General features: G+C 38.1%; 1 protein-coding gene across 1 annotated transcript in view; it reads left to right on the top strand.

Annotated features, from left to right (window-relative positions):
• LOC126297771 (chondroitin sulfate synthase 2) overlaps positions 1 to 19095 on the top strand; it is a 97593-nt gene that overhangs the window by 52956 nt on the left and 25542 nt on the right. Inside the window, exons 3-7 of the mRNA XM_049988947.1 lie at positions 3143 to 3295; positions 4730 to 4960; positions 17599 to 17765; positions 17905 to 18085; positions 18572 to 18859. Coding sequence (XP_049844904.1) covers positions 3143 to 3295; positions 4730 to 4960; positions 17599 to 17765; positions 17905 to 18085; positions 18572 to 18859 — 1020 coding nt within the window. The remainder of the gene's footprint in view (positions 1 to 3142; positions 3296 to 4729; positions 4961 to 17598; positions 17766 to 17904; positions 18086 to 18571; positions 18860 to 19095) is intronic.

Below are 19095 nucleotides of genomic sequence, written 5' to 3'. Positions count from 1 at the left end.
ATTTAATCCTATTTTACCATTTTATAAACAGCTATCCTGGCAATGTGTAGCCAAGTATAGTGTGTTCCATATACTATATGTCCTCTACGGTTTTGTCAGTGTACGCTGTCCCTCATATCCCTCCTTGGCCTTAATGCTCTTGTGTGAACAACATAGCAGAAATATTCATTCCCATCAGAGTAAAATCCTTATGTCCCACTCTGTCATCCAGCCACCTCGAAGTCCTTGTTAGTAACAGGAACCAGACTGTCGAGTCCACCTTCATTGTATTAGAGAACTGAATAACATCTCCAGCTTCAAAAGACAGTTAATGACATACCTGCTGAAGCGACATTAATGTCTATCTGTGCCCTCATAATACTCGTTACCCTATTACATCCTTCTTTCCAACCAGATCTTCCTCATTTCTCAATGTTCTTAGCTAGTGTAATCTATGAAAATGTTTTTCCCTCAGATCTCACTTTGTCATAAATATCTTTGTACACCCATAAGTACATTTTGTATCTATCACTATCACTCAGCACTATAATTCAGCAAAAGCAGTAGCAATAGTACTGTTAATATTAATTTTGTTAATTCTTAGTTAGTGCTATTTATTCACATTCTCTATAAATACATTCAAATCACTTTTATTGTATTAATACCATTTTATTACATTTGTTATATTAAAATTATTCTTATTTCTTAGCTAACTATGATATAAAAATGTACTCCATGTGTGAAACTCTGGTCTGAAGTAAGATCTGATCTATTTCAATAAATAAATAAATGGGACCAATAACCTCACTGTTTGGCCCCTCCTCTGAATCAACTAACCAACCAAATAAATAAATAAATAAATACTGTGATAAGGGATCACAGAATAGAAAATCAAATAAAATTGGTCGACAGAGGAAAGGCAGCTATACCTGCTGGGATACCTTTATGATTTTATGTTAGGCAAAAGAACTTCTTCCCTTTTTTGCAGCATTTTATTGCATGTTACTTGTGCAATAAAGCAATACAAGTGACTGGAAAGCATGTCAGGCCTTTCCACTTCTTAATGAAGGTCATCAGATACACACACATAACTCTAGGCCTACATAACTGAGTGCATTTGGGTAGAACAAGGTTCAATATCTCATCAGCCATCTAGATATAGGTTTTCCATGGTTTCCCTTAATTCCTTGGCTTAAATACTGGGATGCTTCCTTTGAAAAGGACATGTCTGATTTCCTTCCCCACTAAGAATTCGTACTCCCTGTTGTCATTAATGGGTCATTAAACTTTAACCTTCCTTCCTAAATACCACTGTGTCATAAAATTATTAGAAAAATATTTTATTCTCACCTACATGGAGACACAAACTCTACTCTTTAAGAATCAACATAGATTCTACAAATAGGGATCCTGTAAAGCTGTTCATCCATGAGATCCAGAAGACAGTAAATAGTGGTGCCCAGATTGATAACATGTTCCTTGACCTCTGGAAGGCATTTAATACAGTCCTTTGCTGTTACCCAACAAATGAAACATGAGCTTATAATATTGAACTAACTATGACATATTGAGGACTTCTCAGAAGATGGAACTTAGCATGTTGCTCATGATAGGAAGAAATTGTTAGAAATGAAAGTAACTTGGCCATACCCCAAATAAGTGTTGTAAGGTTTTACTGTTTATAATATACACTGAGATGATAAAAGTCATGGGATACCTCCTAATATTGTGTCAGAACTCCTTTTGCTTGGTGTAGAGTAACAACTCAATGTGACATGGGCTCAACAAGTTGTTGGAAGTTCCCTGCAGAAGTATTGACCCATGTTGCCTCTGTAGCCATCCATAATTGCAAGCGTTATTGGTGCAGGATTTTCTGCACAAACTGACCTCTCAGTTATGTCTAATAAACTTTCAACGAGGTTCATGTTGTGTGATGTAGGTGGCCAGATAATTTGCTCAAATTATCTAGAATGTTTTGCAAACCATTTGCCAACAGTTGTGGTCCAGTGACATGTTTAGAAACATGAAGTCCATGAAAGGCTGCAGATGGTCTATAAGTAGCCAAACATAACAATCTCCAGTCAATGATCTCTTCATTTGGGTCAGAGGACCCTGTCCATTCCATGTAAATGCAGTGCACACCATTATGGAGCCACCACCAGCTTGAACAGTGCCTTGTTGACAACTTGGGTCCTCAGCTCCATGGGGCCTCAGCCATACTCAAACCCTATCATCAGCTCCTACTAACTGTAACTGAGACTCATCTGACTCGTCCATGGTTTTCCTGTCATCTAGGGTCCAACCAATGTGGGCATGAGCCCAGGAGAGGCACTCTAGGCAATATTATGCTGTTAGCAAAGGTACTTGCATTGGTCATCTGCAGCCACAGCCTGTTAACGCCAAATTGTGCTGCACTGTCCTAATTGATTCCGGTACTGGCTCTTAATCTTTAACATAAACTAATGTAATACATTGCACATAATTGGACAGAAAGGCTCAATGTTATTTGATTACGTGATTCACAATCAGTCACTGGAAACACACAGTCATTTGGTATATAGAAACATGATTCCAGATTGATCTTACGTGCAACAACAATGTAAAACTAGTTGTAAGAGGAGTGAATACCAGACTAAGATTTATTTGAAGAATTCTAAGCAAATGTAGTTGTCCCATAAAGTAGACAGGTAGCATTAATAGAGGAGATAGGAAAAAAATCCAAAGAAAAGAAACAAATTTTGTCACATGCTTACTTAGTAGGTGTGAGAACTTCAAAGAAATGATCACTGTACTGCAATGACATTTACTCCAAAGGAGGTGTAGTGCATTACCAAGGTTTAACGTTAAAAGCCTTAAAATGAATATTACAATAAGAATTGGGTATCATGCATCTTGTGAAATGGCTGTGACAAGAAAATTGGATAAATTTGAATGGATAATGATGCTTGTCGGTTGTTTTTTCTGCACATTGTTTGCAAATGAGACAAGAAAAGAGAAAATGATATTGTTACACAAAGTACCCTTCACCACGAACTGTGAAGTGACTTGCAGCATTTGTAGGTAGAAGTAAGTAATTGCCACTTGTAGTTTATTACTTAGGATATGTAATGAAATGTTTCTTTTATATCTCTGTTACATGTGTATGAATTCTGTTTTATTTCAGGGTCAGAAGTTTACGAGTTTTGAACTGAACAGTAATATGGACATCAGAAAAAATTTTGATAAATTGCAACAAGATCAGTTATTTGAATCTTCTCTGACCATATATCCAGTCAGTGAAGCTTTGGCATACAAGTTGCATTCTTATTTTTGTAAGGTATGGTTGCTTTTGTGTTGCACTTTGATTGTGAGATGTGACATGTGTAAAAGTGATTTATACTAGAAAGATATGTTGACCATTAAAGTCCATTTCATGAAATCAGTACTTGCTGGTCTTATGATCTGAAGAAAATAATATTTCTTTGAAATGAGGAAATAGTAAACAAATAACAGAGCAACACACACACAAGTGCATTGTCCCAACACTGCAGCTCGATTAGGATGAGGCAGTGTTTCAGCTGGAGTGTGTGGCAGGGGGCAGGAGGAAGGAGACGTTGCTAAGGGCTGTGAAGGAGAGGCAGTAAGGAAACAGGACAGAAATGAGGCATTGGTAGCTCGCCTTGGCACGGATAAGGGAAGTTATGTGTGGTGCCTGTACTGGATGAGTGGACTGGGAGAGGTAAATAAAATAGAGGAATGTGAAGACTGCACAAAGGAATGTGTGAGCATAGATTAAGTGGGAGAGTGGGAGGGAGGGGTGGAAATGAGTGTAAGACGGGCATATGGAGATCAAGGGCAAGAGTACTGCAGGATTGGAGTATGTATTGTGAGGGTAGTTCCCATCTAGGTAGTTCAGAGAAGCTAGTCTTAGTGGGGGAATTTAAATTGACATGAGCTGTGAAGCAGTCATTGAAGTTGAGAATGTAGTGATCAGCAGTCTGATCTGTACTACACAGTTGCACCCTGAAGCACATCCAGTTACAGTACTGCCACAGCCATATCTGACCTTATCAGAGGCAGAGCCTTCTGTGAAAGCAGTCATGTCATATACTAGCTATACTGTAACTTTTCACTGCCTTTCACATTGGTGTCCAGTAAATGGCCACTGTCAAACTGTGACTGAGGGCAGAACTGACCACACAGTAGCAAAATGCACTGCGAACACAGTATGCTCAACTTCAGTGGCTGCTTCACAAACAGTGTCCCCTGGATCCTCCTCCCTGAAGACCAGCTTGCCCATCAGTTGACTCATCCACTTTCTTCTCTGCAGTCTCCCTCTTGCTATATACTATATTGACTTCCCAATCCACTCCTGCACTTCGCTGTACACCACACACAACTCCCCTTGTCTCCTTCAGAGCAAACTCGCTGGTGCCATATTCCTATCCGATTCCTTTGCTGCCTCTCCCTCCCAACCCTAAACCAAACCTCCTTTCTCTTCCCACCCATTAAATCATAGAGTGTATTTTTACCTGTATCCATGAACATGAACTGTTGAAGACTCATCAATGATATAGTGTTTAACTGTTCTTTCTAAGTTCTAGCAAATTCTCGAATGATGTAGAGTGAATCATTTAATATTTTATTTTGTGGTTATATAATGTTGTATCAGTTAAGAGACAGAGTTAATTGCTTTAAATGAGCTCCTGTTTTCTGTATTTGAAGATGAATTACATTTGCTGATTTAATAACGGTTAGTTTTTGTTTTCAGTCATCTTTAAATGATGTTGTTAACAAAATAGATGCTTTGCGACATTCTATGACAAACAAAAGTCATACCTTAGTACCTATTACATGGCCTGTGGGAAACCAGCCAGGAAATATTCCAAGCACACGTTTTGACGTGTTGCGATGGGATTACTTCACTGAGAAATTAATGTATCTGGGTTCAGACTTTACCAATGTCAAACAGCTAACTGGTGCTGATAAACGTGACATTGAGGTAAATATAATTTTTTTCAGTATTTTTGATCTGTTGTGCCTGTTTTAACTATGCCTGTTTTAACTAATTATTATAAGTAAAACACAAATACTATTCTTTTTAATTGGAAATATTATGAGCTGTTTTGTGACATACAGTGTGCTGGTAGAGCCAAAATGAAACCTCTGGTTTCACTATTGTATAATCTAACAAGACATCACAGAAAGAATTTTACCTTAACAAATCAGACAACTTTTATCTTCTTCATTTTGTATTATTCTGCAATTACATCAGTGTGTGACAGACTGGGTAGAGATGCCTACTAGAAATAGAAAAAAATATTTGCAGGCAAGGCTAGAGAATAGGTACTAAATCATAACATTTAAAAATTATGAAGCTTGAGAACAGGCTGCTTTGAGAGGGGGAGAGAGAACAGTGAAAATAGTTTTATTTATTTAGTCCTTTCCATATAACATTTGTCCTCATAATACAATGAAAATAAATAGCTCAAAATTCACATTCATGTAGAATATATAAGGATCTTTTTATGATAATAGGTCATAGCCTTGCTGAAGGAACCGTCCCAGCATTTTCCTGAAATAGTTTAGGAAAGCGTAAGTCAGGGTGGCTGGAAATATCAAACTTCATCCTCCCAAATATGAGGTCAATGTCTTAACAATTGCAGTGCCTCATTCAGTCAGTCCCAATGATATCCCTATGATACTATGTTCTGTTTTTCACACACAGTTTGCATGAGATAACTTACATTATAAAAAACAGTTTTGCGTTGTTTCTTTAAACATCTCTACACTATCACTGCATATGCTACAAACATCCTCTGGCAACTCCAGGATCAAGAATGTGCTGTTATCCCATTGCACTGCCTTCAGTCTGCACATGGTAACTGAGATGAACTCAGGAGAATAACATGGCATTTGTATCATGCATTGTAGATCTTGGTACATGATTTTCTTGTAAAAGCATTACATTGTGTTCATATATTGTAATGTGACTTGGTATTGTAGTTGTCCCCTATCATTATTAACCCCTACTCTAAATTCTCTTCAATTTTATAGAATGCATTATTTCCAGAGAATGTAAGATGTATTTTAGTAATCTTTTTCACCTCCTTCGACAATTTTATACAATTTTATTCCCTTGTTGAAACTGTTGTTGTTGGTTTTTTGTTTGTTTTTACTTGGTAAATGTATAAGTTCAAATTGCCCTGTGTTCTACATCTACATGTCTTCATCTAGATGATTACACTGCAATTCCCAATTAGGTGACTGGCAGAGGGTTTATCAAACCACCTTCAAGCTATTTCTCTTCCATTCCGCTCTCAAACGGCACATGGAAAAAACAAGCACTTAACTCTTTCTGTGTGAGCTCTGATTTCTTTTATTTTATTATGGTAATCATTCCTGTATATATACGAGGGTTGGAACTTCAACAGTGGCAACTATTTATTTACAGCTTGTACAAAACCTATACATGTTTCAAAGTTTTACTGACCTTCATAGTAGTCACCAGCATTGTGTATAACCCATTGCCAGTGATGTGGAAGTCGTAGGATACTCTTAGCAGTGCCAGTGGTGTTGACAGTTTGAGCAGCACGGTCTATTGCCTGACGAATTTGTAGCAATTCTGAAGCGAATGCCGTGAAGTGTTTCCTTCAGTTTAGAAATCGAGTTGAACTTATGAGGGCTTAAGTCAGGGGAGTGCAGTAGGTTGCATAGCACTTAGCAGCCCCATCAGTCAAACAAATCAGTAGCAGCTTGCACTGTACGTTCTTGAGCATTGTCCTGCAAAATGATGGTCAGGTCTTGCAGAAAGTGTCATCACTTCTGTCTCTATGTTGTTCATTTTTAAAACACAGCCTATGACCAGCTTAGAGACAGAAGTGATACACTTTCTGCAGGACCTGACCATCATTTTGCAGGACAATGCTCAAGCACATACAGTGCAAGCTGTTATTGATTTGTTTGACTTATGGGGCTGCTAAGTGCTATACAACCTACTGTACTTCCCCGACTTAAGCCCTTGTCAGTTCAACTCGATTTCTAAACTGAAGAAAACACTTGCTTCAGAACTGCTATAAATTCGTCAGGCAATAAGCTATGCCACTCGAACTGTCAACACAACTGGCACTGCTAAGAGTATCCTACGACTTCCACATCACTGGCAACGGGTTATACACAATGCTGGTGACTACTATGAAGGTCAGTAAAACTTTGAAACATGTATAGGTTTTGTACAAGCTGTAAATAAATAGTTGCCTCTATTAAAGTTCCAACCCTTGTAGATGGGCACTAACAAAAATATTTTCACACTCTGAGGAGAAAGGTGCTGACCAAATTTTATAAGTTCCTGCCACAACAGAAAACACCTGTGTTTTAATGAGTGCCACCTTAATTTTTGTATCATATCCATGGCACTCTCTCCCCTATTTCATGATAATACAAAATGAGTTGCCCTTCTTTGAACTTTTCCAGTTTCCTCCATCAGTTCTATTTGATGCAAATCCCACACCACATATAGCAGTATTCCAGAAGAGGGCAGACAAGCGTAGTGTAAGCAGTCGCTTTAGTAGACCTTTTGCATTTTCTAACTGTTCTGTCAATAAATCGCAGTCTTTAGTTTGATTTCTGCACAACATTATGTATGTGGTCACTCCAGAATTTATTTGTGGTTGTAAGCCCTAAGTATTTAGTTGAATTTACATCCTTTAGAGTTGTGTACCCTGTAACTGAAATTTAGCAGATACCTTTTAGTATACATGTCAATGACTTCATACTTTTCAGTATTTATAGTCAATGGCCACTTCTTGCAGTATACAGATATCTTGTCTAATTTGTTTTGATCATCTGGTGACGATAAATGACAGCATCATCTGCAAACCATTGAAGAGGACTGCTCAGATTGTCTCCTAAATTGTTTATGCAGATCAGGAAAAGCAGATGGCCTATAATATTTCGTTGGGGAATGACAGATATCACTTGCATTTTATTCAGTGATTTCCCATTTATTACTATGTAGTGAGGCCTTTCTGACAGGAAATTGTGAAACCACTTGTGGGGCGATACTACATAGGCACACAATTAAAAATAGCTTGTTAGGAATGGTGTCAAAAACTTTCTGGAAATCTAAAAATAAGGAATTGGTTTGATGGCCCCCCATTAATAACCCTCATTACAATGTGAGTATAAAGAGCTAGTTGTGTTCACAAGAAAAATATTACCAGAATCCATGTTGGCTATTTGTCAGTAAATTGTTTTTCAGTGTAGTTCATAAACTTCAAACACAATTTATGTTTCAAAATCCTGCTGCAGAGTGATGTTAGTGATATGGGTCTGTAATTCAGCAGATTACTCCAATTTCCTTTTTTGGGTATTGGTGTGACGTGTACAACTTTCCACTCTTTAGGTACAAATCTTTCTTTGAGTAAGCAGTTGTATATAATTGCTAAGTATGCAACTACTGTATAAGCATACTCTGAAAGGAATCTGACTGGTGTACAGTCTGGACCAGAGGCCTTGCCATTATTAAGTGACTTAAGCTGTTTCACTATACTGAGAATATCTATTTCTAAGTTATTCATGTTGGGAATTATTCTACATTCAAATTCTGGAATACTTACTTCATTTTCTTTGGTGAAGGAGTTTCAGAAAACTGTATTTAGTAATTCTGCCTTAGTGGCACTGTCATCCGTGACATCACCATCGTTGTATTGCAGTGAAGGTATTGATTGTGTCTTTCCTCTGGTGTACTTTACATATGACCAGAATATCTTTGGATTTTATGCCAGGTTTTGAGACAGACTTTCATTGTGGAAACTGTTAAAAGCATCTTGCACTGAAGTTCGCAGTAAATTTCAAGCTTCTGTAAAGCTTTGCCAATCTTGGGGGTTTTGCATCCTTTGAAATTTGGCATGCTTTTTTTATTGCTTCTGCAACAGTGTTCTGATTTATTTTGTGTACCATGGTGGACCAGTACCATCTCTTAGTTTTTTAAAAAAATCTGGTATGCATCTCTCAGTTGCTTTTTTTGTAGCCTAAAGAGCTTCTGGCTAAGAGAAGAGTTACCCCAGAAAATAATTCTGTATTTCAGTTGTGAATGTATATATACGCATAATACACAATTTTCAGAGAATCTTTGTTGCAGCATCCCTCTAATATTCTCATTAAGTAACATGTAGTGCTTAATTTCTTACAGACAATTTCAATATGTGTCCCTCATTTAAGATTATCTTGGAGCCATACTCCCAAGAACTTAATGTTGTCTACATACTGAAGTTCTGTGTCAGATAACTGAATCTCAACAATTTTCTCACCTTTTTCACATTACTGAAATTTATCGCTACTGTCCTACTTCCATTTATTACCAGTTTGTTGTGACTGAACCAGTTTTCAATATTGTTCAGTGTCTCTGTTGTAGACTTCTAGTTGTTAGATGTTCCTCTAATCCCCATGTTGTCAAGCTTAGCCAATAGTTTAGTTTTGTGTAAATAAATAAATGTCGTGTGACTTTGGTAGACCATTTGCCGGGTGCAAGTCTTTTGATTTGATGCCACTTCGGCGACCTGCACGTCAATGGGGATGAAATGATAATGATTAGGATAACACAACACCCAGTCCCTGAGTGGAGAAAAGGTGAGCTAATGGTTCAATAATGAGATCTCTACATTTTTTGATAAGGCTGTCTGGGATGCCATCTATTCCAGTGGAATGATTCACTTTTAAAGTTTTGATAACTGACAGGACTTCTTTCTGGGTTGTTGGATTGAGAAACAGCGAAGTAGGATTTATGTTGGTATTTAAAGATGATAGTGGGTAGTTTGTATTGCAAGGTTTGATTTCAGCGATTAATTGCTCACTTATATTGCTAAAATAAGTATTGAACACATTTGCTATTTCTTTAGGATCATTAATTTCTTTGCCGTTGCAATTCAATTTAATACTGGAATTTTGAGAAGAAATATTGTCAGTTTGCTGTTTGACTATACTCCATACAGCTTTCTTTTTTTTTATTGGAGTTATTTATATAACGGTCATTTGCCATTACTTTAGCTTCTGTGATCACTTTTTTAAGTATCATTTTATAATTTTTGAAATATGCAAGGAATTCATTGGATACTATAGAAGACTTGGAGATCTCATATAATCTTCGTTTTTCACCACCTGACTTTTTTATACTAGTTGTCAGCCAGCAGTTTTTTCTGTTAAGCCTACTACACTTTATTTTCTGATTTTTAACTGGAAACAACATGTTAAAATAATGTGTAAATATATCTATAAATATGTTTAACTTCTCATCTGTGTTTTTGTATCTGTACATTTCAGTCTATGTTTCCTTCTTTAGTAAATTGCTAAAGTATTCAGTATTTTTATAGCCTCTGTTCGTTTAGTTAAGTTCAGTATTGAAGATATTTCAAGAAGCTGTGCATAGTGGTCACTGAAACCTGTGTTGAAGTTTCTAGCTGTGTATTCATGGCTTTTCTTGTTTATCAGTGTCATATCAATAGTGGTGCTGGGTACACTTGTAACTCTTGTATAATTTGGTGCGGGTTATGTTGCACAAATATCCAGAAGATCATCTCTATATTTTGAAACTTTGCTAAAGTTAATGTTAAAGTCCACACATATTATAACTGTTTTGTTTAGGTCCCTGATACTGTAAAGACTACCTTCAAGTTGGTTAAAGAATATTTTTGAGTTTGGACTTCTGTACAGGAAAACAATGATTGTTTTTATTGAGGTTAGTTCTACAGCAGAAATTTCAAAATCACCTTCTTTTCCTAACTTTTCGAGAGATTTTAGGCAGCAGTAGCTGATACTGTCTTCCACAAATATACATGTTCCTCCATGTGCAGATATTTTTCTACAGAAACAAGATGTCATAACATAACCCTGTGTACTTGTGATTGCTAACGTCTCATCAGTTAGCCAATGTTCACTAAAACACATTACAAATACTTATTTTAATTGATCTGACAGTAATACTTCTAGCTCATTAATTTTGTTTCGCAATGACTGCACATTTTGATGGCTAATTATAAACATGAGGTTTCTGCTTGGCATATCTGATTTATCACTTACTTTTATTTGTCTCTGCCTTCCTTTCATTTTTATCTGAAGAACACTTCTGGAATGAACTGTGGAGGTGCTGTCTTCATCTGTGGCCAGTAAAAATTCTCACTTCTTGATGGTGGTTTTCTCGCTCCAGCAGGTTGTGTCCTTATGGATATTTTTACTGTTGTATCTGACAATGTAGTTGTTTCTGTAGCTGAATATGTTGTCACTTTTGCTGTTTCTTTGTTGTCTGGTCCTGACTGTGTTGTTTTACCTGCTGTCACTGTTCTTATAACTTCTTTCTCAACACTTCCCACTATAATCGGCAAGATGAGTGGCTGGAAGTGACAGACCGTAAGTTGTGTCTAGTGAAGCACACAAAATTTCTGTGGCATAGCTCCTTCCAGCCACGCATGCACGATGACGTCCTCCTTACTCATATTTGCATTGGCCACAGCCCTATGACTCATAGCCTCATGCTCTGGTGAGAGGACCTTCTATGTGTGGTGCTTGTGGCATACAGATCACTGTGTGCCACATTTTACTAGATTGTGTGTTGTTATCAGACCAGAGGTCAGCTGCAGGATTGCCACCAAAGTTGCTCTGTCTTATTGGACATTCAAATGAATGTAGTTAGAGTTTTAAAGTGTTGTGATACGTCCATCTTGTTTCCAAAAATTTTAGGGAAATGTTCTTAATGTGTTACCAGTGTGATTGTCTCAGGCTTTTTTTAAGTGGTCAGTTAGTCACATTTCATTGTGCTGTTATTTCAGGTCTTCTGTGTCTTCTTTTTGTATTAATCTCAGCTACAGCACCTTTCCCATTTTCTCCGTTGTGTTATGGCATGTGAGATAGAGTGATTGTCTAGGTCAGTGCAAGTGAGGTGTGAGTGAGTGAGTGAGTGAACTTCATTTCGTAGGTTTACTCCTTGTGTGACAACATTTTTAGCCCTCTTAGCTACATTTGTTTCTTTTAATATTTGTAAGGGCACTGATAACTTACTAGTTGCCCAGAACCACACACACACACACACACACACACACACACACACACACTTTATTTAAATTCTACAGTTTTTGTCAAGCAGAAATTGTAGTACATAAATACTGAATCATAATTTTGTGATGAAAATTACATTATTTTATTTTCAATTTTGGGTCATATGAAACAAATGAAAATTTGATACAGCCATGTGAAATGACTTATATACATCAATAATACTCCAGAATGAATATTCACTGTGCAGTGGAGTGTGTGCTGGAATGAAACTTCCTCACTGATTAAAACCAAATTAATCTGCCAGGAAGTTTCATCAATTACACTGCTGCATTTCATATGCTCATTTCTCCATGAAACAAAGAAAGAAGCAATTAATGAGCATTAGTAGTAAAGAGAGGAGATATGAAATCCCGGGTTTTCTTTTTCACTGTGATCCTCAAAGTTTAACGTGACTATATCAGTTTGTTTCTGTAAATATCATTCATTCCACCAAGTATGGACACATATTGATTTTCTCATGGACTACATTTCCTTAAAATTCTGTGCATATGACCACTAGACTTTATAAAGGCTGTATCTCCCAGTCCTTGCTGTAACACAAAAGTCCAATCTCAGTTTTATCACAACCCAGAACAGCAAACCCCCCCCCCCCCCCCCAACTGACTGACTGACTGTTGGCTTATAAAAAGTTTGAGCACTTTTCTCCCCTACATTTTTAGTTGGTTGCTCTAGCACTACCAATGTAAATAAACATCCACTTGAAGGTATTCTGCTGAGCAAATCGCCCCAATGTTACTTTAGACTATAAAGTTTGTAGTGTCATGATGTAGTGTACATGCGGATTTACTGTCTAAATTATGACATTAATATTTATTGTGAGTTTTTATATTATCTGGTGTAATATGTGTTTCATATTTATCTTCTTGCACTTGACATGGAAAATAAATCTTAAAACACCTAAATACATAAGAGCAGGCATTTTTGCATATCAACTTGTGCATTGCTTACCTGCTGTTACCATTGGGTGCTGTTTCTCAGTCTTTCCTGATCCTCAACACCACCTTTGGGCTTCGCTAGGCTAATCACTTTTGGAATCTCAATGGTGTTTGCAATTTAGCAATAGTATTTGGAGCACTTGATTCGGGACATCACCTGTTGCATCAATTACCTTGATGACATCTGGGTTGCGGGCCCTATTCATGAGGAGCATTTACAAAACCTTCAGTCAGATATCAAACACCTCCTGAAGAATGGCCTTCACTGCAAGCTGGAAAAGTGCAGCTTCTTCTCCCTAAGGATGTATTTCTCGGGTCAGATGCTTACTAAGGATGGTGTCATCCTTACAGATGACCACATCAAAGTCATCTTCAAACTGCCCATGTCGAAAACCTGAAAGAGATCTAGTCTTTTTTTGGTTAAGATTTCATATTGTGCTCTGTTCATTTCCCAGGTTGTGCGTACCTGCCAGCCTCTTAACAAGCTTCGCTGGAATAGCGTTAAATTTGTGTGGTCTGCAGATTGACAATGAGATTTCCAGTCTCTTAATGAGTATTTGTTCTTGGATACGAGTCTGGCTTCCTTTACAACAGGTAAACCTTTAACCCTGGCCTGTGACAAGACCCAGCATGACATTGGTGCCATTGTGTCACATCGGAACTTGGATGGCACCAAACAGACAATTGCTTATGGATTGAAGACACTTTTTGCTGAACAGTGTTATTATTAACAGGCAGAAAAGGACGCACTAGCTATTATTTTTGGGCTTAAAAAATTTCATGTTTTCTTGTATGGGACAAGGTTCATCCTCATCGCCACCACAAGCCATTGTTTGTTTCATTTGGCATTCGTTCCAAGCTGCCAGATAGAATTGCCCATTAGTTGCAGTGGTAGGCCCTCTTTCACTGTAACTATTGTTATCATATTTGTTACCACTCCATCGCCCAGCTTGCCAATGCTGATGCACTACTGCGACTGCTGGTGGGGCCCAATACTAAGTTCAGTGGGCAGGAGGCTCTTGTTTTGTATGATGCCTTGCAGCAAACCCTGTCAGATTTTCCATTGATGGCAAGCGAAGTCGCATCCTCTATGACCGCTGACCAGCTTTTCCAAAAAATCATTTAGCCATCCAGATGAGTTGGCCAGACTGCATCTCTTGGTGACGAGGCATGACATACATTTTTCCTCCTATGTGATCGGCTCAGTGTTGTCCAATAAACCCTCATGCTTGCCATGGAGAGCAGTGCTGTCGAGCATTCATATCCCCGGTGTTGGGTCTTCACATACCCCCGTTGCTGCATGTGTCACACTGGGGTATAACTCTTATAAAGACATTGACATGACATCAGTTCTATTGGCTGGTGATTAATTGTGACATTAACAATTTGATAGCACTGTGGAAAGTTTGTGTGGGCATACACCACAGGGTCTCCTGTATTTGTTGTACCCTGAGACACATGCCACAGACCACTTTGGCCCACTTCGTTTTCCTCCCAGAACTACTATTTGGGCCCAGTTCTTCAGCCAGTGGCAGGGGTAGCTGCTTGGTGTTGTAGTGAGTCAAAATGTTTAACAGTTGTTTGTAGTGGACGTCGGTGGGGCGCAGCTGACCTGTCATGCAAATCAGTTGTGACTGTGCCATGTTGGTGCATTGCCACTGTGGCCTTCTGGTGAGCTGAGCATCAGGGCTGATCATGACATTATTCCAGGGATGAGCTCCCACATGCATGGTAAGCCTCCTCATTGCTGCCCCTGCATGCCCTGTGCAGTCCTCCCGTCACCTGCAACCATGGGACCCAGAGAGGCTTGCACCTCCGCCTGCGTAGGTGGAGCCCATGGATTTTGACCCATTTCCATCCCCTTCCACCTTCCACCTTTCCAAGGTATTGTTGTGAGGGAAGAAAAAGGCAGAAAATTGCGTAAAAAGTTTCAGTATCACAAATTGAATGTATCTTTTTTATTTGTATTTTTATTAATAGCAAATGATAAGTTGGGGCTTGAATTCTGTGTTGCAGATATTTTCTTTTAACAGTATCTGAAATTAGGAAATTAAGTAGGGATTATCTGGCAGGTGTGCTGTTTCTTTGACTGTGAATATTTTGTAGTTTTAATGTTTTTCAGTGTTACATTTTGTTTCAAAAGGATTGATAGAGTTGAGTAATGGCACAAGTCTGTGTTTTGAACCTTCATAGCCATAACCATGACAGAAAGGTTGGACTTGTGAACTAGAAGCTATTTGCATAAATTGTAATAGTGGGTGGTTAAATTAAAGTGCAGCAACTCTCAGAGGCCCAGTGTAGTCTGTAATTATCATGTGGCAGTAAAACGTGGTAGATATGCTAATGCATTAATGCCAAACCGATTTACACTGGAAAAAAATTGGTTCCAATTTTGGTGACCAGGTGCAAACTTGCTGATGTGAATGCAAGAAATGCATATATAAATGTTTCCATATATAATGGATTAGGAACAAGATCTCGGCAGAAAAGATCAAACAAGTGAGAAAAGCATCATGTTGATTTTATTATCAATTGCAGCTTGCACAATTTATTCAATATGAGTGCTGGAGATAATGATGTGATCAACAATTGCTTGCAATAGTTCCCATGGAATCTGAGCAATGTGTTCCTGTGTATTAGCTTTCAGATCACATAGGGGCCAAATGTATCCCTGGTAAATATGTTCTTTTAGATATCCCCAGAGCCAAAAGTCACATTGATTCATATCAGGTGAGCTTGCAGGCCATGCATCTGAAAAACCTCTGAAGATAACATGTTCATGGGAGGTTGCATGAAGCAAACCTTTCATGGGTGACATAAGGTGGTGTTGTGCCATCTTGCACGAAAACTGCGATTTCCCCACAGTTGTGCTCTTCTAAAACAAGAATCACATACTGTACTAGGCAGTCTCATAATGTGCAGAATCACGGTACACCTTACAGGCCCTCTGGGTGTATTCTCTTCAAAGAATGGATCAAGAATAAAGGTGCTTGTGAACCTGCACCACACAGTCACATACAAGTGCAATGGCATCTTCATCCACAACACATGGTTTAACAGTATCCCAAATTCATTACTTCTGTGTATTCACTGCACTCTGTAGTGTAAAATGTACCTTGTCACACCATAGAATATTGCCCGGTCAAATGAGCCAGAAACCAAAGAGCAAATTCAGAACACTGCTGTGGATCATTAGGTTTTAATTGCTCCACCATCTGGATCATGTACAGGTACCAGAGTAGTGAAGACTGCAAAAACTTTCTGTAATCTTGACCATGGGATGGACAGTTCTCATGACACTGCATGAGCACTAGCACTGCCTGGGCCATATGCTGCATGGACAGTTACAGCAACAGCAACCTCATCAATAACTCCTACCAGAATAGGATGCCTCCCTCTTCCAGGTGCCACACCAATTTGACTTATGTTTCGAATTTCATTGCCATCTTTTTAAAACCATTTAATGACATGAGGCCTCTCTACAGACCTTTCAGTCAGCAATACTCTCCCAGTGAGGTACTGTAATTGCTACCACTCACATAAAACAGATTCACTAACAGTGTACGGTCTCTCTTCTCAGTAGCCATATTGTTCACTCATGTTATGGTTTGCCCAGTGACATTGTGTATGTCATACTGTTACACAAACAGTGTACAATCCCAAATTTGGACCTGGTAGCCCAAATTGGAACTAATTTTTTTTCAACATAAATTGGTTCTGCATTAACACATTGGCATATCTATCAAGTTTCACTGCCATACAATAATTTCACCCCACACTGGACCTCCCTTAGTAACTGCACTTTAATTTCAACCACCCAATCACTACATGCTCTCCATAATTATGGGCGCACACTTTGACAACTGATTTAAAAAAAATTAGAACTTAATTGTCACCACAGACACCTTATTATTTGATTCAACTGCCTGTAGTCTCAGTCCTTTTCTATTGCTTCAGTACCTGCATAAAGGAAAGGAATATCATTTCAAGGATAGAAAGGATTGAGTGTTACGTGTCCGAAAGAACAGACACTGCATATGTATGTAACTGGGATGAGATGGCCCAATAATATCTTCACCACAGATGCACAAGCGTGTTCGATCTCTTATAGGAGTCAGTGAATCACTGCAAGTAGTGAAAGTAATGGGCAGGGGCATGATGTAGCATTGTGTGGATAAATTCGAAGTTTGAGTCAGGGAGGGGACATGTCTGGGTGAATGAGGAAATCGAAAAATCTGAATTTGAATCACAGTCTGGCACAAATTTTCAACTTTCCCCACTGATGCATTTCAATTACCAATAACAGCTGGTGTCTTTATATCCTTTGGATCATAACTTCTACTTGCCACAGAATTTCACATAACAATCAACAAGTCTTAAATGTCAGGTGTTCTAGCAGATCAGATACTTATGCACAGTTAAAATTCCATTTTTTCTGTGCCTGTTCCTGTGGATGTGTTCATGCCAGTTGAGAGCAGTATCAGTGAAATTTATTTACACAACCTTTTTATTTGGTAGCATTTTTTCCTCACACTCACAATTTTTTGGTACACTGGAGAAGTTACTTTCTCTCTACAAGTTCACATCTGTTTTTCAGTATGTATTAAAAGCAGCTGTGTTGAAAATTGAAAACCTGTACAATGGACAGTTGGTGTTTCGTAAACTCATAAATGGCTACAGAAGATTTGACCAGTCTCGTGGAATGGACTACCGTCTAGATATGGCATTCAAAAGTACAACTACTGGGCGTGAAGTACATAAAAGGTGATTGTTATTGGTAGTAATGATATCTCATTACTTTTGAGGGTTAGTGTAAGATCTAAAATGTGTCAGAATGTTATAGCTTTTATAGACTTCATAAAATATGATTAATTATTAAAACAGTATTGTCACTGTGTTACAGGATTGAAGTTTGCAAGGCTTTGGGTAAAGTAGAGATTATTCCCATGCCTTATGTAACTGAGAACACTCGGGTTAATCTTATTCTTCCTGTTGAAGCAGATTTGAAAGAGGAAGCTAAAACCTTCATGGAGCAGTATGCAAAAATTTGTATGGAAAAACATGACAAAACATTCCTTATGCTGGTAAGTGTTTGAATGGGAACAGAAATGTAACGTAACATTTTTCAGATTTTTTTTCAGAACAAATAACCTTCTGCCTACCAGATAAAAACTGAGAATACTTTATACTAATCACTGTTAAACTGATGGGCCAAATGCAGAAATCAGTAATTTGAAAATTGTGACTGGTTTTTATTAAGAAAAGCATGTGAATGATATGAAGACCAGAAGTTAACTGGAATGCACAATAAAGTTAAAATGCTTATTTTGTTGAAGGGAAGGAGTATCTCCTTCAGTCATTATTGCCCTCTTAAATCTGTTTTCCTGCTCTGAAGACCAAGCAAATAAACTCTTCATTCATTCTTCTATAGAATTCTTTCTGATAACTTTTGTCAGTACACCATCAATCCTGTGTAATTTCCAGGTAAGTCAATATATTAACAGATTAGTATACATGGAATATGTTTGAGAGTTCTTTTTTGTGAGCAGTTACCCAGTTTTCCATTGCAGGTTTTACTGTATGATGCAAAAGTGCCGGGCAAGGGCAACAAAGATGATGTATTCTTAGATGTCAAAAATATGGCATTGGCACTGAGTGACAAGTACAAAAAAGATGGTGGTAAAATAGCATGGGTGTCAATAAAGGTTCCTGCACCCATCCAGACTGGAGTTGTCCTCCACTCAGGTTCTCTCATTGACTTTGCAGTTGTGGATCTTGTTGTCAAAAAGCTCCCACCTGATTCCTTAATATTATTATGTCAGCCAAATATGGAAATACGACAGGATTACCTCAATAGGGTAAGTATATCTTGTTTCTTTTTTTCTGTGAAAATAATCAAGTAGACATTGTTAATGTGGGTGAATGCCAGGACAGAAAGGGCATGACCAGTTTCTTTCTCTGATATTCCAACAGCTTACGGCCACATTGTTAGCATTGCTGACTCTCAATCACAGGGCCCTGAGTTTGATTCCTGTTTGGGTTGGGGATTTTCTTCACTTGGGGCTGGGTGCATGTGTTGTCCTCGTCAGCATTT

This window comes from Schistocerca gregaria, chromosome X (genome assembly GCF_023897955.1).
Source record: "Schistocerca gregaria isolate iqSchGreg1 chromosome X, iqSchGreg1.2, whole genome shotgun sequence".
NCBI lineage: Eukaryota > Metazoa > Arthropoda > Insecta > Orthoptera > Acrididae > Schistocerca > Schistocerca gregaria.
Note: the sequence above shows the minus strand (reverse complement) of the source record. Positions and strands in the feature narration are given on the sequence as shown.